The following is a 23,013-nucleotide window of genomic DNA, read 5'->3' as shown; positions in this document are numbered from 1 at the left end:
TCCAAATGGAATTCAAGGAACGGCTCAGACAGAAAAGGAGAATGATGACCTGACACCATCTCAACTGCCTTTTGGCAGAGTGTAAATCAAAGCCCAATCGGCCCCGACAGGTACAGCTTTCATCATGACGGTATCCTACTCCGATTTAAAATACTCCAACCAGTCAGATAAATAGCAAGCAAGATGGCGCCTCGGTGCTTCGCTCGCTCTCGTACTTTTTCGGTTTGTCTCTTTCCGCAGGAAGGAAGCCAGCTCAGGAAGTACAGCCTTCCTCGGGAGCTGCTGGTTCCATCTTCCATCCCTGTGTTGTTTGGATCGGCCACTAGACAGGAGGCACAGGACCGGGACAGACGACTACGGACTGTCTGCAGAGAGAATCATTGATTCCAGTCTGCCCTCCATCCTGGACTCCAGTCAGGAAATATCACTGGAGACCTTCAGACGACCCGTTTCATCTCAGAGCACCGTACGCCAAAACCAATGTTTACACCTGCACCTATTCTTTTTTGTGCTGTCCTTGTTATCGTTTTTGTAAAAAAGGGACTGTACATACAGTATGTGGAGAGCAAAAGATAAGCATGCATAAGCACAGGTGGCCAACACAACAGTTTCTGATGAAGCCGAATGCTGGAAGAATGTCTCCACCATGACAGAGAGAAAATAATGAAACAAAATAAACAGATTGATTGAGTGCCTGTCGAAAAGTCCACGCTGAGTGCATTTTAATGGCCAATATTTTCGAGAAAAAAAGAACACATTCAGAAGAGGCAAAAGAGTCACCGTAGCGAAGGCCCGGCACTAAGAGATGATGACCATATTGCCGCAGAGTTATTTATCTCAAAGTTAAGACTGCAGACTTTCAGTTTTACATTGTACTGCAAACACAAAAAAACTCTTTTCGCTTTTCAGCAGTAACACATCTGAACAGCATCAGTTATTTCCATCATGATATTCAAAGCATTTCTCATATCATATCCAATTTGCCATATTGCCATTGGAACTAACAGACACACTCTTACGAACGGTTCAAAAAGCAACACTTAGTCAGTAGCCCTAAGCGTCAAACTGTGACCCATCTGTGTCAGATGTGGCAATGTAATATTCTATTCCCTTCATGCCCAACGCATTTTCTAAATAAACCATCTTCACAGGAAGCTGGGTTGCGGCAATAAAACAACTTAGTTATGTTAAGGATTTGATTCCCGTCGACGTTGACTTGACTGAGCAGCGACTCGCGTCACGTGACTCAAGACTGACGGGACAAAAAACGGCAAAACTCCTTTTGTTTTGCACACGACACAAACAGTCCACCTCTCTGTACTACGCAGTGTCATCTATGAGGACATGGATGAGTTCACACAGACGTTCGATCAAAGCCCCGCGTGGTGGCATCACACGCAGAAGGGCTATCTGTCGGTTTATTTGACGCGGCGGAAGTGGGACCAGGTTAAAATGAGCCTGTGTTTTGGATCCATTTTCAGTGGTCAGCTGCACGCAGCCATTATTTTTTTGAGACACAGCAATGGTGTGGGGCTACACGGTGACATCCCGGACCCTCACAGGTAGAAGAAAGTTTAAGTGCACGACAGCAGAGTGTGATGAAAAAACCCCCCTTTTGGACTCTTAAGAGGCAGAGGAGGTAAACAAGACAAGCTCAGAGTGGCACTTTCATCGCTCTTCTCTCCTAATTGGATCCTCTGCACACATTCCCATCGGAGGATCTGCATCTCCTCATGCACACACGCCACATTTACCTTCCCCGCACACAGCACATTTGCCTTTATGTGTTTACTGCATCTCTGTATAATGACAGCCGGAGCTTTGCCCTCACATTTATTTGCATTTCCTCTCAACCCACCAAGTGTCTGAGGCTGCTCCTTACACATCAAAAGAAGCACCGGGAGGAAGAGACGTGGTTCCATCTAAATGAAAATAAACCCTCAAAAACGGTGTTACAGACACTGCGCAGTAGGGCCATTAGTGGCATGCCCGAGACTCACATCAAGGGAGAGCCGAAAAACACCAGGCAGAAAGTGCAATTACTGCACATCAAACAGGGTTACAATCAACGCTGGCTGTTAAGAGATTAGCGGTCAAATTTTTTGTCAAACTTGTAGCTCTGTCTATGTTCTTTTTGTCTTTATCTTTTAACTTGGTGATTAACACTTTTTAAAATAGTTTTATATATGCGGTTATATGGCATTAAAATGCAACCAACAGTATATCATATAATAATTGTCCAATAATGATTGATTGTCCGTAATAGCCAGGCAAAAGGAATTAAATTCCTTTCCCTCAATTCCTTAAATGATTTGAGAAGTCATAAAACATATTGTCTGAGATTGTTGAACCTTTTTTCCCCTTCCTTTTAGGGCATTTAGGTAGGAGTTTTACTGATATTAGACAGAAGCATCATTTTCCATTTAAATGAAACAAATTTCAAATGCAGAAATCGGAGGACCAACTGCTGTTTAACAGTCTCGTCAGCCAAAATAATCGTTATTTGAGAATGAATGGTTCATGCGCAGCCATTTGAGCCGAGGGGCGCCCAGAGAAAACGAACAAACTCTCTCTGCGTTCCGGCTTGCCATTTCGTTATTTAAAGGCATAGCTGAAAAAGCCACACAGCTTCGTATCCATGCGGTAAACTGTTGGCGGTGGCTTCAGTGGGCCCCAGAAGAGAGTGATGTCCCGTAATAATAAATACAAATCTGTCAACTTCCAGTCCCCATTCACATCCCTGATCATTAAGCCTGCTGTAATCACAACTCTGGAACTCATTAAATTCCTCTGTGCGGCTCACTGGGAAGGAAGACAGCCAATGCCTCTAAAGAGAGCGCTTTCTGAATCACTGCGCTCTGCTTTTATTTCTCTGTGATAGCATAATATCACCATAAACAACGGACTCGTATTCCTCTCAACAGCGACTGCCAATATTACACCACTAACGTATTAGCCTCGGAGAAAAACGGCGATCAAAATGCCAGTTCTTTGCAAATCACATTCACTGAAGTCTGACACGATTTAGATCCCTGATCCACTTTCCATGATTCCACGGCTGCTGCGACATGGTTAGCACGCAAAAGCCGCAGCTGAAAAAAAGTCCAGCAAATGCAACATTTGCTAAAAACTACAGCAGAGAAGTTCTTTTTTTAATTTCTCGTAAAGAATAAATAAACTATATAATGACGTTTTTTCAAAATAATCCTATTCATGATCCTAACAACAAGGTGTTAACACGCACATAGATCATGTAATTCCTCCCTTTTCAACAGACATGCACCGCTGTAATATCAGCAGTTAGTGGGTTTGTCAGGACAAAAAGATTTGTCATTTCTTTGAATGGCAGAAGTAGCTAACAACAACATCATTACTGGTGTGAGTGACAGAGGAAAGCAAATGTCTGACGAATAAAAAAAAAAAAAAGGATACCTTCCTGGAGCTTCTACAGCAACCCTGTAGTCCTGGAAGCTCTTACTTGGGTGGAAGTTGAAGATAAAGACCACGTGTCCCCTGTCAAACACAATGACCTTGTCCTCTCCATGCTTGGCGCTGACAAAGCCCTGAAGGGAGAAAAAGATAGAGGGAGAACAAGCTAATGAAATATTTCCTCATGAATAGTCATTACCTTTCTCATCTTGGATTTAGAGAGTTCTAATGGGACACATTATATCAGTGAGCTACACATTTCCAAATAGGGCAACGTTCCCGCACCGCGTTTCAGGTGGCACTCATCAGCAGAAAGCACCGGGCCAGGATGGTGCGAGGGACGCGCTGACGGCTTTAGACAGCTGCACATTAAAAAGTCACCACTCTCCTGCGGAGCGCGCCACTGTTAACGCGTCATTAGCAGAGATTATCAATGTCACCCAACCCCCTATTTTTAGTGTCTTGTTCGCCAAAGCCAATTTCAGGGCAGCATATGCACGGCTGAACGAGAAGATAAGCATCCCTGCTGCTGGACCGGCTGAAAGGATGGAGGTTATGGGGTGAGGAGACGAGGAGTGAGTCCATTTTTAACGGGAGAAGCCCTGCGGAGAAGAACTGCTTCGACGTCAGAAAAACAACAACAACCTGCATCCGTGCTGCTAGGACCTGATGAACAAGTACTGTTGACTTTCTCAAATAAATGAATGTAAAACTTAATTAACAGACTTGACGTTGATTATGAATTGTGATTATATTCAGAATGTGTTGTGGAAAATATAAAAATGATCATCTAACCTATTATTTTTATGCAAGAAACATACCTCCCCAAGACACAGTAGGCCAAAGATTGTGGTTTGAAGTTGCTGTCTCTGCATGTAGCATCTGATCTGAAACACTACTGGGGGAGCAGGGTAATCCCTCCGTAGACCCACTTGTGACCTCAGCAATGAAGCTAACGTTCAAACATTTCCATAAATGGTGATTCTGTGTGATAATGATTAAAAAATTAAACGTTTTAATGAATGTTTGGGTACACAAACTATTTTTACTGGTAAAAATTAAAGGTATATTTATCTTTACATATGACTAGTAAGTAAATAAATCTAATGGATAACTAATTGTTTGCATGCCAGTTAAGTAGTGCTGGTTAAAGTAAAACACAGACTACCTTAGATGCCATCGTCTGTGTGCGTACTGGTTTATGTACATTTCCTCACGGCAAAACCCTTCAAGAGATGCCGAGCACTTCAGCTCAGGTCCAGAGTTTGGTCTTTTGAAGAGACGTGGACAAGAATCACACTTTTAAGCAGAGCCCTTGCATGTTTCAAACATATGCTAAGTTCACATGCACTTGGGACAACAGGGAGATTTGCCAGTAAATCCTCTTCTGCTTGTCAATTAAACTAGAGAAAAATCCTTGAAAGCTCCCAGTACCGAGATATATTCAACCCAGCTATAGAACATTCCCTCTAAGCACGATTACCATGGCAATGTCATCGATAAGCTGCACAGAGGATTCTCATTTGGTTATTACACAATCTCTCGGTAGTTATTGGCTTATCGGTGAGTGATGTTCTACGAAGTCTTTTTGTGATATTGTATCAATCTCTGAAAAAGGCCATTCTGGTCCCTTCTAGTCTTTTAACACGAGCTGCACAGACCACATAAAGGATCCCGTTTTGTCTGCTCATCATTAGCATCAGGACAGTATAAATGGTTTCTGAGTAGGCCTTCATGTGCCTTGATTCAGACGTCCCTCCACTCAGATCGAGCCTTGGAACTAATATGGACTAAATCGGGAGGTACAAAGACACTGTCCGATTCTAGACGTACATTATAGCAGCACTTTTAGTTGCTCCACCTCAAACAAGGGAATTGTTTGAGGTGATAAATCGGAAGAACAAAAGTAGATGAAAATATAATCATATATGTTATGTATAGAAATAAATACACGTTCTCTCAATCTATATGATTTCATACATTGGAGGCACAGCGGAAGCCAAAAGAAACAGCGTTGAATGTGTAGCAGGACTCAGGACTGATGCCAAACATATGCATCTTTCCTGCCAGTAGCATCCTCCGGGAACAGCAGTCCTCCCCTCCTCCCTGCACAAAAGGAGCTCAGAAATCAGACGGGCTCTGACGTTTTCCTTTGCCTCACCTCCAACGCTCCGTTTCATCAGGTTATAAAGGCTGTAAGAGTCAGAACACACTTCTGATCGAAAGGCCAATTTACAGAAATTACACTTGTGAACCAGACATGTCCCTAATTATGCACTCTGATACGACATGTTCCCCTCTGCTGCATCTGTCTGTCCATCTGTCTGTCGAGGAGAAAAGCCCGAGTGTAATGCGCCAAGGTGAAGTATAGCTCTAATCTGACGACTTGATTCCCGGGGATGTGAGGGAGGGTATTTTTTGAATCAATTACACAGACTCCCCTTCTAATCCCTGTCAATTTCTCCACACTCTCCATTTGCATTATCCCATTACTTTGCTGCTGGCCCCTGAAGAGAAAAACATCATTTTCTTTCTCTCGTGGGCTTCAAATGTAGGCAAAAAGAGAGGATGCCGGATGAGAATGAAATCTATTACTGTTCACCTTGACAGCAGCCAGACAATCAGGACATCTTCAAAATGAACTCTCCTTAGGGTGCATATATCACCACCTACCTGAGTACTCCAATGTGGAAAGAAGAAGACGGAGGCTTTGGAAATGTATTCATTTGTGAAAATAACTTTTTTCTTTTTTACCAGAGCAAAAACATTTATGAGCAGTTTGCTGAAACCTGCTGCAAGTGACGAGGATGCTTCAACAATACGTTGCCGTATCGCGTCGTCATTGGGAGTGTGTGTGTGCGCATAGTGCTCATTTCACAGCGAGTGTGCAGTGTCCTTACAGGTTGGGCAGCCAGCCAGCCGTACTGGTCTTCGGTGCGGTTCATGTCCCGGTCAAAGGCGTAGAGCTGGTGGTAGCGGAGGTGATCCGTTTCCAGCAGGTTGAACTGCCTGCGGGCGTAGTGGTAACTCTGATTGTTCCCCTCTCGAGGGAAATCCAGCCACTCAGGATGGCCGAACTCATTCCCTGCAACACAAGAGTGTGTAATTAAGGAAGCTACATAACGAAGGGGAAGGCATGCTGTGTTCGCATGCTCGGTGAGGTTCTATTTCAGGTTTTGTGCAGGGTTTTTTTACTTTTATTTTTAAAGACGAGAGCGATCAAAGCGGCCAGAGTCAGCAACCTTCGTATAACCCCAGCCGAGGTTAGTACTTTCCATATTAAAAAACAGAGCCCCGGTGCTCCTGCGATGTTTTCACCATCTACAGTGTACAAACATTACTGTCACACAGGACTGTGCCCTTTCATAAATAAAGCCTGGAAAGGGGAAAAAAACATTGCAAAAAAATCCCATAACTTTCACTTGAGTCTCACCTCAACAAAGTTATGCAAAAATAGTTCACCAGCATTTATTTATATATTAATTCACCAAGAGCAAACAAGTCAATGCTGGAAATGGGGAGAAACTGCTGAGAAGAAAAGAGGAAATTCAACACTCTTCATCACAGTGTTGATTAATTCATATTAATTACATCATTAACTAAATATCTGAATGTTTCCGCACCCTCAAAAACCACCAGTACTGCACTTTTCAAGTAACAACCCAAGATTTTTTCCTCTTCCTTAACATATTTTAATTGAGGAAAAGCCAACGAGGGCCAGTATAAAAAAAAACTTCAGAGTAGCAGCATCAAAAGAGAAGGAGTCACACGGTCCAGAAGCAAAGCCAAACATATATACTGCCGAAGTGTTGGAAACAGCGGTCTTGTTGCTACACTGCTGTCACGCCCGGAGAAGAGATAATGAATCATTCATCAGATGTCACCACATCATCATAAAACAACAGCCGGGATAATTGAATTCCTGGCAAAGGAAGAAACGCACAGACAAGAGACGGAGTAAGATGCATGACAATAACAACAATAATACAGGCTAGTTGTTTGCAGGGCCAGCAGCACAACCTCCTCAAAGAAAAAAAAAAAGAAATAAAATCTGAGGGGTTGAAGTGGAACAGACAGGGGCTGACAGCAGATTCTAATGAAATACATTATGTAGGTGTTAAAGAAGTAGCAAACAATGAGGCGAGGAATGCCAGCAGAAGCAGCCCTCTGCAGCACTTGCCTTGGAATTAGGGCAGCAAAGACAAACACAGAGAGGGAGGGAGGGAGGAAAGGGCAAAGCGAGAGAGAGACACTTTACTTGTGACATCTGCATGAATAACAAGCCTCCTACACATCTGAACTTGAAGTGGAAAGAAAGGAGAAAATTACATCTCAGGCTTGAAACACTGGCAGTCAAAAGGAAGATTTTCTTCCTTGCACTACAACAAGAGAAATGTGTTGGTATTTAACATGCAAACAACTCAGTAAGCACACACACACACACACACACACACACACACACACACACACACACACACACACACACACACACACACACACACACACACACACACACACACACACACACACACACACACAGCAAAAGACTAGAAAGCCTCTTGTGATGAGACCTTGTGCATGTATGTAAATCAGTGTCTGGCTTTCACTTTACATTCCTAGAAACACTCTATGTTACAGACTTAAGACCAGACTCTTCCTGGCACGACTGAAGACCGTCACATTCTGGGACACTTATGGGAGTAGTCTTCTCAAGTTTCAGGCTCACAGTTTTGACCGAGCTGTTTTTGCATCTGCTGTAGCGACAGAAATTTGTAATTTTCCCTATAAAGGTGGCAGCCGCTCCGGGCAACGTCACAGCCTCAACCACAAGACGGCGGCCGGTACGTCTGGTAGGTGCGACTGCCCTTGAGACAGAAAGCCGTTGGAAGTTCTTGGTTGTGCTCTGCTGCCACGAAAAAGACAGTCCAATGTGTCAAATCTTCCCAGCGCCCTCACAAGCCTCAAGGATGAAATAGTCCAATTCAAGACTCTTCCTCAGCGGTCATCATCCTCCCTCTGCGTTCAGCGATGACACCACTTTCAACACATTTCGACCGAAAAAAAGAAAACGTTGAATTGTTTGGTTACCAATGTGCACTGAACGATGAGGCGCTAGATATTAGCCACCCCTGGACACATACACCGGGGTATGTGGGCATGTAGGCAGCACTGTGAAGGACAACCTCAGGCAATGGGGAGAAATTGTTCAATGCCGTGCTGCACCGGCCCCCAAATCGGCCATCCTGGATACTGACGGGGACAAACGTGTGTATGTAAAGAACTGATCGCGGCTGACTGAGCGTACTAGTTGCAGATGCCCAGTCCACCATATGAAGCTACATCAGCAAGCTTTTCAAGCACCAAAGTCTCTCAGCCGGGAGCAGATTTTTTAAACTTACAAATCCAGTCCCCTTCACTTGTGATTAATGCAAAGACATTTAACAGAAACAGATTCCTTCTTTCTAACTTCCCTAGTGGGCATTTGGGTTTACCCCACATCTGTGCTTTACACTGGGAACAGGGACTTTGGAGACTTACTTTGTCGGTGGTTCACCAGCTTTGTGGGGTTGAAAAATAAACGTTTTTAGGTGATATGAGTCAATTAGATGATTTTGTTAACAAATTACCCACCGTAAGCATGTGTTTGATAAGGAATTGCATCAATGCTATCCTAAAGTACGTAGGGGCTTCCCCAAAGGGGCGATTATAAGCTCAGGTTGATTAGCCGAGCAGTCACATGCACAGCACAAAGAATGGGGGAAATGAGTGATTCATGGAATAACATTAGCGTTAGTAAACTAACGCTGTAAGAAAGCAAGATGCTGTCTGCATCCAACGGGATTGTGCTGAATGAAAAATGTGATGGTATAATTATAATAATTTGATGATCTTATTTCATGAACAGACACAGGATTCATTTCTCGTTTTACAATGGCAGTCCCTGCTAGCATAAGATTATGTTGAATCAGGTAGAGTTAGCGTAATAAAAGACAGATCAAGAGGGAGCGATGGCAAAAAAGTTTTCAGATACTCTCTCTGTAGGGCATCAATACGTGATGTTCAGTGCATCATGAAATCTTTTTGTCCTTCCTCTTTCTGGCTTAACAACATCTATTGGGTACTTTTGGCTTCACTAAATTCCCAGAATGATTTTCAACCTCCGCGTTGCATCGGGTACAAGTCGGTGGTGTGAGTGGTATCAACCACAGTAGTAACAAACATGTTCTGGTGAAGACAGAGTGTGAGCTTCAGAAATAGGCAAAGTCTGCGGCAGACTGGAGTCCCTTCCATCTGATGCCATCAAGATACTCACTGAACATACCAGAGAGTACTGGTCCACCCCCCCTCGCACTCAACACGCATCTTTTTCCATTCTCACGCATGTCTTCAAGTGGGTTCATGCATGCGGTTATTGATAAACTTTGCATTCAATTAATTAATTTTTTTTTTTTTTTCTCTGCTGCATCTGCCCTTTTCACCTGGATCATGTCGGAGAGTGAGAGCATCCATGTCATTGACCAACCAAATGCAATGACACAAGCGGAGTTTAAAAAAACTAAGCAAATTTCTAATCTGATACTGACAACAATTGTTTCCCCATCAGCAGCCCCCGACGGCTCACTTCTGTCTCTGACCTTCCAGCCTGAACTGCTGCTAAAGACCCGGTTTCTCTGTTCGTGGTAGTTTTTTTTTTTACTGCCACAAAAACACAGCGTCACTTGCTGTCGATGACGATGATTTTCTCCCCCTGGTCCCCAAGTAGCGCTGACGATGCAGAATAGGTCACCAAAACTGTCTAATGAATAAGTTGCCCATGAGTCCATGTTTCCAACTCGAGCTTTGTTTGCAATAACTTAGTTTCAACCCCAAATGGACTTGAACAAATAGGAAACATTGGATCATTTTTGGTCTTTGGTTTAGAACGCGGGAACCGAACAGGCGTGAACAGCGCCGGGGCAAAAATAATGAGCGTATAAAAGAGGAACTGCGGCTCAACGCTGCTCTTGAGATATTTCAATGCGATGCGACTTCACAGTTCTGAAAATGATCTTGTTAAAGTTTTCAATGACATCCGCTTAAACACAGACATTACAGTTACTGGATCCCTGATACAGGCTACCGGAGCAACACTAACAGCAACATTAACACATTAACACTAACACAACATTAACAGTCCACACCAGCCTATTTTGCCTGTATTTGCTTTGATTTTTCCTAATGTTATTGTTTTATAAAGTCTCGTAGAGATGATGGATTTCCCGTTCAGGTTGATTCAGTGCCCCTGTTGAAGTCTTTGTCTCTTTTCATTTCAGCTTTAGAGAAACACATTGGACACACCTCCATTAGGTAATCATTCCCCCTCTCCCCTACGATAACACGCCAATGTTCCTCCCATATGCCTGCATTAATCACTGCGATAATAACCGTCCTCTGCCTCCTCACAGCTGAAATAAACCAGATAGCACATTCTGTAACGAGGGTAAAATATGATGGATTCCCATCACAATACACATGTGAACAAAATCATCATTCATGTCTCAAACTACATATGGGGTACCGTTATCAGAGATAAAATACCATGAGGGGTTTCAGTTTATACAAACAACGTTTTTAACATTCCTTAAAAGGATAATTGCATTTTTTGGTCTACAATGAAGTCCGACATGTGGATAAACACTAGTCAGGAAGGTCAAGATGCAAACATCCAGATTTGGGCCAAATCCTCTGTCGGCCAGAATGGCATTTACAAGTAAATCTCCAAATTCTACTAGAGCACCATTATTAGAGAGCAGTTATTGCCATCTGCATGACACTCAGCATCCCAAACCAAAAATATCCCAAACCACTGCCAAGAAATGTGACACCGAGGTGCATGGTCTCCAGAGGATGAATTGTGTGTGTATCTGAATTTCCCTCTCCTGCCACAAGCTGCTTAACCTTTGTGATTCTAAGTGAAACAACGTAATCCATCATTGATGTACAAGGTGTCGGATTTCAAGATTACAGCTCACCCACCACATACTCAGAAGTCATTAACTGAGGAGTCAAATTAAATGTTATCATAGCCAATAAGAGATCAGACAAAATTACATTTAATGGGTAAAAGACTTTAAACCCCTATTGTACGAGGCAAGCGATGCTTACAATTATGGTGGTTCTAATAAACATGTGATTAATCGGCAACAAGAATTTTCAAACAAGGTTATGTGCGACGGCTTTTCAGCTGGCACGTCCCGTTGCTCCTCCACACAGCCCTGCATCAGATAAGGGCCTGACAGTGACACAGTCCCCCCCCCCGAGTAATTAGCAGCACAAGAAGGAGCCAAGGATCAATGTGTTTTCCATTGGAGGGATTCTGGCAAAGGAAGATCAATGAGGTGATCGGGGGGGGGGGGGGGGGCAGTAAGGGGGCACAGGTTTCAGATGTAGTGAAATAAAAATGAAAAAAATAAAAATGTACAAACACGATGCAATGATTATTTGCACCAGCTAGATCGATTTCCTGTTACTGCGTCAACAGACTCCTCCAGTCACAGTTTGCACATAAAATGAGCATTACTGGTCCAGCAGCAGCGTCAGTGCAGTGCAGTTAGCTCTCAATGAGATGATCTATTTGAAATGTATGAGGAGGGAGCTCTGGTTCTAACATCACTGTCCTAGGCTGGCGTATAATAGTTGCCTGCTTAGTAGCAATCCATAAAATACAGAGTGCTTGGGAGAACTTTTTTAGCTCAATGATTTTGACTGTAAATCTGCAAGGTTATCTTAAGTGTCTGGGAGGCCTGAGAGTCAGAAAGAGCAAGTGCCTCCGTTCTGTCCCGGCTGACGTAATGATAAAACCACTGAGGCGTTTCATTAATGCAGTGCCACTCAGCCCTTTGATGTCATTGACACTGCATCCTTCACTGTTTCCGTCTCCCAGCCGCTCAAAGGCCGACGCTCCCTCCGTCCCCTTGCTGCTCGGCATTGGTCATGAGTAAATAAATGGGTTTCTCAGTTAGACACGTCCAATTGATTTGCTTGCTCAAACAATTTGCTCTTGCTCAGCTCCGACTAAATGACTGTCGACATTGATCACATGACACGACATGTCGTCTTAGATCTACTTGACTTTTCTCCCCCCCCCCCCGTCCCCCAATGATCTACCGAAAGTCGTAAGTTGTCAGGGATGAACTATTGAGCGGTGCGTTACTTTGAAACTTCTTCATGCTTCAGGATCATTTTAAGCTTTCATCCATTATTCCTGTTATCACACGGTGGTAGAAGTATTCTAGTTCTCGTACTAGTCAGCCAGCAGTTCTCAAAAGAAAATTATACTTTAGGTTTTTGTGAGTCCTTAGTTCTGGTCTCCTTTCCGTAACCGCTATTCAAATATTAGACAAAATGGTGTAAATTTAAGTTTGAAATGCAAGTTTGTGGTAACTCTGTCAACTCGGGTTTAAAAGAAAATAAAGCGCAATTACCGGGAAGCATAATTGTGAAGTAAATCACATCGGAGTCCTTTTGTTACATCCATCCATCCATCCATTGTCAGACCGCTTATCCTGCACACAGGGTCGCGGGGGGGCTGGAGTCCATCCCAGCCAACTTCAGGCGATAGACAGGGTACATCCTGGATTGGTCGCCAGCCAATCGCAGGGCCAACACAGAGACACACAACCATTCACACTCACATTCACACAACTACGGGCAATTTAAAGTCCCCAATTAACCTGATTCCCAGAGCATGTCTTTGGACTGTGGGAGGAAGCCGGAGAACCCGGAGAGAACCCACGCAGACACGGGGAGAACATGCAGACTGCACACAGAAAGGCCACTGGGCGGAATCGAACCCAGGACCTTCTTGCTGTGAGGCGACAGTGCTAACCACCACGCCACCGTGCCGCCCCCTTTTGTTACAGCTGTATCAATATTAAAACAGAGTCGATGCTTCTATGATGCAACACCTACAAACTAAACAGATTTACCGATGCATGAAAGATTTAAACAAGAGGAAAAATGGAAAAAATCAAAACAACCGCTTTAGAGAAAACTAAGGGGGAGGAGGAAAGTCGTTTGTGTGATAAAGTGTCCATCTGTTCCTTCAGTAAAGCGGGTAATAAAAGGCTTGCAGTCTGGCCCGTAGAAAACTGCATCAACAAGAAGAATTAGCTGTGATCTAGAGGCTGATGAGGGTTGATGTTTTACCGCATTATTTCAAGACAGGCGGAGGACTTCGATGGAATCTAAAGATTTACATTCTTTAGCTCATATTTCAAGTGAATATAAATGAAGAAAGTAGGTTGTTATCATCGACACCCATTTCTCAATGTCTATTATTTTAGCAACTCTAATTAAGATTTATTTCATTAAACATTGAAAGGCCGGATGTAGGATACGTAATGCAAGAATTGGAGTAGTGGAGCATGGACAAATGTAGAGATAGTATAAAAATGAATATTTTGCACATTTTACTACTTAGACAAGATGTTCATTCCCATTTTTTGTCAATAGAAAGTGAAAATAATACATGCCCTCTAATTCCCATTCTGACGACTAAACATGAAGCGAATAGTGCAAAACTAGTCTCAGCTTAACAAATAAAGTTCTTACAATGAGTCCCATGTTGTGTACTTTAACATTGCTTTATTTAGCCAGATTGGAGCACTTCAATTGGCAGAGCATCGATTCAGTCCTCAACTCACAAGAGACTCAAGAGACTCAGCTACTGTAAATGTATATGCTTACGACTATGCAATAATGCAGTACATTTGATCAGAAGATGCATGGAAAAAGCAATCAGTTAAAGTTAAGAAGGCAAATGAGCAGTTTAATTAGTTTTCATTAAAAAAAAGATAAGAATTAGCATGACATCATTATCAAATAGCCATTTAGGGATTTTTTTTTTCAACCACTACACCATCACATAATGATTCTGATGCTGCACTGATTAAGAGTAAAAGTACATGGGACACAAAACACCAAGAGCACAGCAGAGTGGGACTTTTAGCGAACACTCGAGCCAGAGGACAAGATATGATTACGATCAATTGTCCTTCAACTGCCCACAGGGGGTCAGTTAGGAGCAGCGCTGTTATGATTGTCTGCCGCTTTGATTATGTCCCCCACCCTCCACCACACATGTCCACCCCCCTCCTCACGACATCATCAGCAATCTCCACAGTAAGACGGGACATTACAACGAATACTGAGCGACAGTGGATTCAAGGAGCTTGACCAGATCACCCGGTCACCAGGTGGAGCTCAAATACTGTGGATCACAAGGGCAGGCCGTCTTTACCGTCGGCTCATCCAAGGAAATGCATTCCCTTCAACCAAGGTCGACCTCCAACAACATCAAATATAATTGTATTATCTTTATCACCAGGCCTCAATAAAGTATACGGCAGCTCAGATGATATGAAAAGAATCTCAGCAGTGACTGTGAAATGGAATCAATGCGAGAAATAAAAAATAACCTATCTGATCTCAGATCGCTTTCGTCCTGTATTTCACCATCATCTCTGGGAAGTATTAATGTCAACCCCACTTCAAAAAGGTTCCTTTGATGCTTATCATCCCCTTCGACTCGTTGGTCGCGAGCTACTCCGAAGATGCATCCATGAAAGAAATATATGGAATCTAATAATTGAACACTTCAACCCAAAATGAAAAAAAAGTGGCACGGTCTTCGTCAAGCTTGAAGCCTTTGAGAATTAAGAGATCTTTATTACTGCAAAGGCTAATTCTGTTTTTTGAACCCTGAAGCTGACGAAAAAAATGATATCTACAAAATAAAATGCACTAATCACCTCAAACAGCAGGAGGAATAGCTCGTCACTTAAAAATGTATTGTGAACCGGTTTCTGTGGAGGACTTTGACTTCTTCTGTGGAGGGACAGGAGAATAAATGTGCATTTCTATCCATTCATTGAACTCTTAAAGGATTGATGTGTCCGCCTGAGGGGAGAGCTTCAAATCCAGGATGAATACGGTACATGAGAGAGATCTAAAATGAACTCTCAACAAAGAGTGAACCAAACCGAAGGACGATGCCTCACAATGACGATCCCACCTGCCTCTTGACTATTCGTCATACATCAATAATATGACCAGTTATATATAGTATATTTGTAGGTATATTTATACATCTATTAGATACATATATTTATATACAAGCAATTTGTATGCAATGTCAAAGATTGTAATACATGCGAGAGCGGAATCGATAATATTGTACAATATGTAAAAATTAACTTTACACAAAAACCCAATGACAGGACTAGTAGTAGATTGCCAGTATAAATCCACCCCGAATTGACCATCAAAGATTTCACATAAGGCGGACGCAACGTTTCTGAATGACTACTCACTCAGTCACCTCATATCTCGTACAGTCTTTCTATACAATATCATTTCTAGACAATTGTAGTTGTTAGATCGATAGATTGATTGTGAGCACAATCGCTCACCGATGAAGTTGAGGTAGCCTTCTCCACCCAGACCGTGAGTGAGGAGGCGGATCATCTTATGCAGCTGCATGCCGCGGTCAATGACGGCGGTCATGGGAATCAGGGAGCTCATGTTGGTGTACATCTCCTTGTCCATCAACCAGAAGGCCAGACTCTTATCCCCAACCAGGGCCTGGAAAGGTGGCTTGTGTTTTAGAACCCAACAGCAACATAATCCAGACACTTGAAAAGGTGGGATCTCGTAGAGAGTGGCCTACCTGATCGTGACTCTCTGCATAGGCTATGCATTTCTCTCCATAGCGCCTGTTGGTCAGCGTGTGTACGATGTCGCCCATGTCCCAGTCCTCATCCTTTGACTCCTTCAGGATCTACAGGGTGACACGGTGGGGTTATTGAAAAGGAAGTGATGGATGTGTAGCCGAGAGATCCATTCAGGCTCTGACTGATGTCTGGAGCTCGGTATTTCGGTTCCTGGCACTCTTTCTACCATTCTTAAGTTTTCTCCGGCTTGCACGGCTTTCTCAGATCAATCTCTGTTTTGACATCTCTATATCCGCGCTGTGAGTTATATCTACCTTTGAATGGCGGTAATGGAGTTTTTAATAACTTCTTTACAGCCCACGGGTGTTAAGGCATCGGCCCTCCCCACTTGAGACGGGCAAGGTCAGAGCCTCTCATCCTAACCGAGGGCCTCAACAATAAATCCAACCACGGAATCAATGTCCAGCTGGCCTGCCTGCATGCACGCTTGCTGCTGCTGAAAAGGTCATTTTCAGGAGGTGGTCGAGCTAACGAGAGCACAGGGGCAAAATAAAGATAATCAGAGTCGTGGGCAACGGAGAGGATTTAAAAAGAAAAGAAGGATGTTAGAAAGCCAAAATCTCTATATCACTATTAAATGGAAAAATAAGAGGGTTTATGCCCTCCAAGAACCCTTGGTGATAGACATGCAGCCTGAGATGGGCTCTGCTACCCCCCCCCCCCCTCTCAGTGACAGGCTGAAGTCTGCTCGGTGGAATTTGCTGTGACAGCTGATTGACATGTCGGGAAACCTTTATATTACTCTACAGAGCCATAATCCTCGGAGTAAAGAAGGTAATTGTGTCGATCAATATGTCTGAGATGAACTGGCTGGTCCACCTAAATAGAGGCTCCCGCGCTCTATACATCACCATCTGTTCACATTCACTCTTCCTAACCTTCGCCTTGTGTGGCAATATATTAGTCATTCCCACCGGCAGCAGAAAAACCTCCGTGAGGCACTTCTCATCTGCATGTGCTACAAATTCTCAAGCCGCTTAACTCTCTCTGAGCTCGGTGCATTGCCTCAGATCGGTCGGGCCAAGCCGCGCCGGCTGTTATTTGGTTTCAGCTCAACACGGAGGACCTTATACCTCGGAACAAACAGCACTGTTATTTCAACAATCACAGTTTAACAAGTGTCTTCCCTCGCCCCAGATGTCGTGTTTGATCTAGTGTTCACCTGTTTTTGTCCCAAGTAACTGGATTTAATGGAATTAATGTAGTCCATGTTGTCCTTTGAACATGTTTATTGGTTTAGTTTATTTGCTTGTGTTTTTTGAACGTACCATTTTTAAGTGCAGCAAGTGTAATTAGTCATAAACATTTAAAGTTAGAGGAGGATGAAAAGGTATGAGGGCAGGAACGACAGGCAAAGACGCCTTATAAGTCATCAATATATCAAAACAAACAGGTTAAAAAGTGTATTCATTCGAGGCATTTTAAACTGAAGCTGTTTCACAAAGCAGATGGTCCAAACTTTACATTCAGAGGTACTGTACTTGGTACATAGAACGTACTATGCAAACCTAGTGGAGGCTAAAAAAAAATGATTGAAAAACATTGCATCACATACATGACATCTGTGAAAACGGTCATGACTATGCATATTTGATCAAATTAAATGGCCACTAATAATGATGGCAGATCATTCAGTTATCCAGTTTATGTTTTGATAATTCTAAACAAAAATGTGTTAGGTAGATCTGTAGCAACATTGAGAATATTACAATAAAATGGTTGATAAATGGATAGACTGAATAGTAATAAAGTTTTAAATTGAATTTCCCTCCTGCAACTATGTTTAATAATACATTTTATTTAGAACAAATAAATTGAATTGTTTAGAATACAACACCAGCTGGAAACAAATAAATCTAAATAATAATGCCCTCCTTTTTTACCCCCGGCTACAATATAAAAGCCAAACAACCAAATCTGCAGAATATACCCCAGAGATCATCCCCTCCGCCTCCACATCCACGTACACTCAGACACTTTACCCTTCCTTATGAATCATTACAATTCAATTCAACCGCAAAAGTGGCCTGGGAGCAATTAATCTGGAAGCGGGGGGGGGGGGGGGGGGGGGGGCAGCGTCGGAGCGGAGACGAGAGCGACTGGGTCGACGACGTCCCTTCCACCAGCTCACCCGCATCAGCCCCGAGCAGCCGAGCTTCCTGGCACCACTGACACGCCACTTCATCAACGATAATGAGCAGTGCACAAATCTTACTTTACAAGCCTGCTGTCAGGAGCCAACCACAGTGCCCAGATTAATTAGGCAGATCCAGAAATAAAAGAAGAAAAAAAGAAAGAAATCTAGCGGTGCAGGATGAGGTCATGTCACTGTCGCTGGCCTGCTGTGACGGATTCCAGAGCCAGTCTACCAGCATCACATCATGCTGGGAACGACTCTGAGCTGGTGGCGTGTTTAGTATAAAGCTCTTGTTTTACATTTGTTGGCCGGCCCTGAGCATCCTGCCTCTCCTGTCCTCACTGTGTTGCTATGGGGACATGCGGTCACTTCTCACGGTGCCGCCCCCAGAGATTGGCAGGTAACAAAAAGGTGTGCAGCGATGGGCCCGAGTCAATGCCTCGCGCTCTTTAGACTATCGGTTTTTATTAATAAAACATTCTTCCCATAACAATGTCTCCGGCTTGACTCTGCAAATAGACACAGTTTGAGGAAGGAGACACGGTTCTAAAATCTTGCATTGCCAGTACAACCCTTAGAGGGAGGCCTCAGGGTGCAATTAGTGAATAGAAACAAAAAAATAAAACTGAGATGTGAATGTTAAGGAGGCAAAGACGAGGCCGACACCGGTCAGACATGAAGCCTTCGGCATGTTTACATAAAAGCTGGAGTCCATCATCGCTAGCAGGCACCTGGAATTTATAAAGTCTTGTTAATTGAAAGTGTTTCCAGTATGATGTCCGAGGAAAGTATGTCAAGCACAAATGGATTACCCCCTTTGAACTAATAAGGATAGCTGTGCAGTGTGATGTGTTCGTTCAATTAAAATAAATGGACGAACAGAAACGAATAAAAAAAAATGGGAACAAGTGAGTCGGAGGTCATTCGAGTTGAAGAGCGGCGAGAAGCAGAGGCTCTCTTCGAAGCCGCGACTGGCGAGCCACTCACCTTTTCTGCCTCCAATCGTTTCAATTACAAATCGATTGTAGCTGGAGGGAATGGTGCTTGTTAAATCAGAGGGCCTTTGTAATATTATCCATTAGGGTTGACAGCATTTTCTGGTTATAATCAGATTGAATCATCCAAACTTGCGTTTCCTTATCTGGTCCTCATTAGGATATCTTTTTTTGGTCTCAACAGCCCACTTACAGCCAGTAAAGTCATCAGTCAGTCCTGATGGGGAAGAAACACAGCGTGATGCCCGCTTGAGGAACCCAGAGAGGGAACGGCGGGTGTACACGTGAATCTATAAATAAACCAACGGACATGTTGCTCGGTTCTCTTTGTCTCTCATTCCTTCTGTTCCCTTCTTGTCGGTCGGTCTGTGTCTGTCTGTCTGTCTGTCTGTCCGCCCCATGCCTTCCTTCACTGCAACACCCCCCCTCACTAGGGGCTCTCCTTCAGTCCATTCAAATCCTTCCCTAATTGACACTGTGAGAAGAGGCGAGGCTACCCCCGAGTGCACTTCACTGACTATACCAAGGCATGTTCATGTGAATGCTTCCCTGCACAGAAATACATGAATTTCACTGCTCGCTTGTTCTCCCTCAGCTTTGCGATTCTTGTGATTTCAAGTCTCCTCGGGAAGGCAACAAATGTAGTTGAAAAAAAATAAATAAAAAAAATGCACCAGAAGTAGTATGTAAACGAATATTGCATTGCACGCGATATTGTAAATAAAGTAAAAACATCTACAACCTCTCCAGAGGTGTCGCAAGGATAATCCTGTAAAACCTTTGGGTACCGTGGAGGATGCTGCATGGTGGCAGCGCAGCACATTGTCCTGCACACATACTGCGAGAACCAGAGGAAGGCCAGGAGACCAGATTAACGGTGCATAGACCTCCCCCATCGTGCATAGACCTTCCCCATCGGGAAACACCAGAGACCGTAGTGCGAAAGTATGCACACGGCGTAGAGGCCAAACTATGAGTAAGTATCACTTTTAATGTGGGGCAACTATATAAAAATCTGGGCTAAATCTTAACCACGTCTTTAGGCCTACCATGTTTTTCATAATTATCAAACAACAGAAGTCCTTTGCTTGCTGTGAACATACAGACAACTCAAAACAGACACACCCGCAAATTCTACAAATGTTCTTTCTAAAGTAATATAGCTGCTTTCCTGAATCACAACAATATGTTGTTAATATTAATACACGCTTAGAGGAAGGAAGAAGGGAAGGAAATAAATGAGTTATGTACTAATCCCAAGTAGAGTAGAGATTGTATCCCCCAAAAAGGGTAGAAAGAAGTGCGTACGTGTACGGCAGTGTGTGACGGCGACCAGCAGTGCGGACAGCAACTCTCAGATAAAGAAACCCATAATAACCTTTATTCGTCTCTGGATGGATGGCGGAGTATGCATGCACTTCCACTGCGCTGCTCGGCTTTCATATCACACAGTTGTGGACTTTCATACCCGATGGCTGCATGGTTATAAACAACATTTTCCCATTGTGGGCCACTTAAGTACTTTCACAGTGGCAGTTTGGACTGAAGTGGCAAGCTAAAGGGTGCTTCAACCGGTTGTTGTGGAAGGACGGAGCACATTTGGCGTCCAGAATTTCCCATCCAGTGTGAAGCGGGGCCGGGGAACAACAACATATCACTCGCGTACCTTTGCTGGCAATGGTTAATCATCCTCTTTAAAATTTTAGCAGTGATTACCAAGTTTTTCCCTCGGCGACAACCTTTGCAATCATTTTATTTTTAAACAACATTTTGATGGGACACATTCCCAGCACAGATGCAGTACATCTGTCCCCGACACTAAACGGATAAAAACACGTTTGTTCTATAGTCTTCACCTGGAGCAGTTGCTGTTTAATGGCGAGGCATTTTACGCTATCGGTGAGAGCAAAGATCTGCATCACGTGTTGTATGCATGACTGGTGTAGACTTTGAGAAAATATGGAAACATTTTAAAAACTGAAAACTCTGACAGCGGGGAAAAAACATTGATCTGCCCTAAAATGGCCTTAAATACTAGCAAGACATCCCTCTTGCAACTAGCCTTTCCTCGAGAATAACCAAGTGGTGGCACTGATTCTGCATATTGTGAATTATTCACACATCACTTCACTCATCTGCAAAACTAAAACTGAATCAACAAACAAGATGGTATATTCATTAAAAGAAAGGAAAGTGAAGCACAACACATTTGCAACTCTAGAATAAAGCTCTTTTTTCTCCATCTTCACATCCTATTTTGACTTTAACTAGACGAAGAAATTGCCAAAGTCACATATCAACTTTAAATTGAGCATATTTCTCTTTCAGGCCATCAAGACAAACCTCCCTCCAGTGTTTCATGATTTTCAGTGCAACATTAAGCACTGAGAAATACGTAATTATTTCTCAATTTGTGTAGTAAATATAATGTATTGCCATTTAATTACATTTATTAATTGATATTTTCAAGCCAATTATTACATTTTATTTATTCACAGCTAATGCTTGAGTGAACATAATTCTGTGCAGCTGAAATGATCCTGTGGCCTTGTGAACCAGAGGAGGGTGAAACACATAATGCTACAAGTGTTTGTTGTTAGAAGAGTAAAATGAACAGATCTTTATAGAATTTAGAATTAGAACAGAAAAATAACCCTTGCTTTGACATCAGTTCAAGCCTCTACGAGGAGACATAGCAGACGGAATAATGCATCAAAGAGAAATGTAGAGGCGACTGCCAGCCTATTCAAATGCTTCACTTAAGACAAAACGCACAAAAAAAAAAAACACACACAGAGATTTCAGCTTGGATCAGTGACCATGACCTTTTAGTTGCCATTATTAAAGTTTGTCTTTCTCTTGCTTTTATTTTCAATCACAATTATTTCTCCTCCATCATCTATTCATAACTCTGTTTGAAGGGATAGATAATGACCTTCCCATTCACACACTGGGTAGGATTAAGGGGATTGGGGGATGAACTAACAGTGCTTTATAAAAAGCACAAAGACCTTCCTCGATTTTTTAAAAGAAAAGAATTTGCCGCTCGGGGAGAATAAAAGGAAAGACAAACAATAGTTGTGTCATCTTCTTTATAATAGCAAAATAGGTCAAGAAAATTAATTTGACCTATTTGAAAACGTGTCTCTCATTTAATGTGACATTGTGCTTGTCGAAGCATATGTATTGTCATCCTTTCGGAGTGCTTACAGTCAGCTTGGTGCTTTGCTTCATAGAAATGTGTTACTACTCCATGAAAATGCAATTTAATTTGTGCATGGCAGTCCAGTGTATCAGCAGTGTAAAAGAAGAGCTATTTTAGTGCAGTTTTGGTCTATCAATCAGTTGCAGAAGATTATAAGGCAGGTCTTTGAGTATCGAAAAGCACCATCCGCGACGAGCCAGACTTCAGAAGCTGTGGCTTTATCCGAGCTGGTTGCGATTTCAGAACTATACGGTCGGACCGAAAAGTGCATGTAAATTCCGTGTGCGTAACACACTGTGAAGATGGCAGCGTGGCACAACCAGTTAGTGCAGAATGAGCTTTTTTCGGGAGTGGTGGGGGATTGATAATAGTGGGTAGGTATAGGTATAAGAGTCTATATTCACCTTGACATTAAAGCAAGTAAAACTGTTCAAGTGGAAACCTAAAAAAAATGATGAACCTAAAACTGGGCAT

At 42.9% G+C, this 23,013-nt stretch overlaps 1 protein-coding gene and 1 long non-coding RNA gene across 3 annotated transcripts in view; one reads left to right on the top strand and one right to left on the bottom strand.

Annotated features, from left to right (window-relative positions):
- The window catches only part of LOC120824194 (uncharacterized), a 28,132-nt gene extending 27,425 nt beyond the window's left edge, over positions 1-707 (top strand). The window contains exon 2 of the long non-coding RNA XR_013467643.1: positions 241-707. This is a non-coding gene — a long non-coding RNA (uncharacterized LOC120824194). The remainder of the gene's footprint in view (positions 1-240) is intronic.
- The window catches only part of gbe1b (glucan (1,4-alpha-), branching enzyme 1b), a 63,425-nt gene that overhangs the window by 12,456 nt on the left and 27,956 nt on the right, over positions 1-23,013 (bottom strand). For both annotated transcript variants that reach the window (XM_040184777.2, XM_040184786.2), the window contains exons 11-14: positions 16,139-16,249; positions 15,882-16,053; positions 6,330-6,514; positions 3,433-3,563 (exon numbers count right to left, since the gene is read on the bottom strand). In XM_040184777.2, coding sequence (XP_040040711.2) covers positions 3,433-3,563; positions 6,330-6,514; positions 15,882-16,053; positions 16,139-16,249 — 599 coding nt within the window. The remainder of the gene's footprint in view (positions 1-3,432; positions 3,564-6,329; positions 6,515-15,881; positions 16,054-16,138; positions 16,250-23,013) is intronic.

Source organism: Gasterosteus aculeatus, chromosome 1 (assembly GCF_964276395.1).
Source record: "Gasterosteus aculeatus chromosome 1, fGasAcu3.hap1.1, whole genome shotgun sequence".
In the NCBI taxonomy this organism is placed as follows: Eukaryota; Metazoa; Chordata; class Actinopteri; order Perciformes; family Gasterosteidae; genus Gasterosteus; species Gasterosteus aculeatus.
The sequence above is the reverse complement of the archived record's forward strand: the minus strand, read 5'-3'. Positions and strand labels throughout refer to the sequence as shown.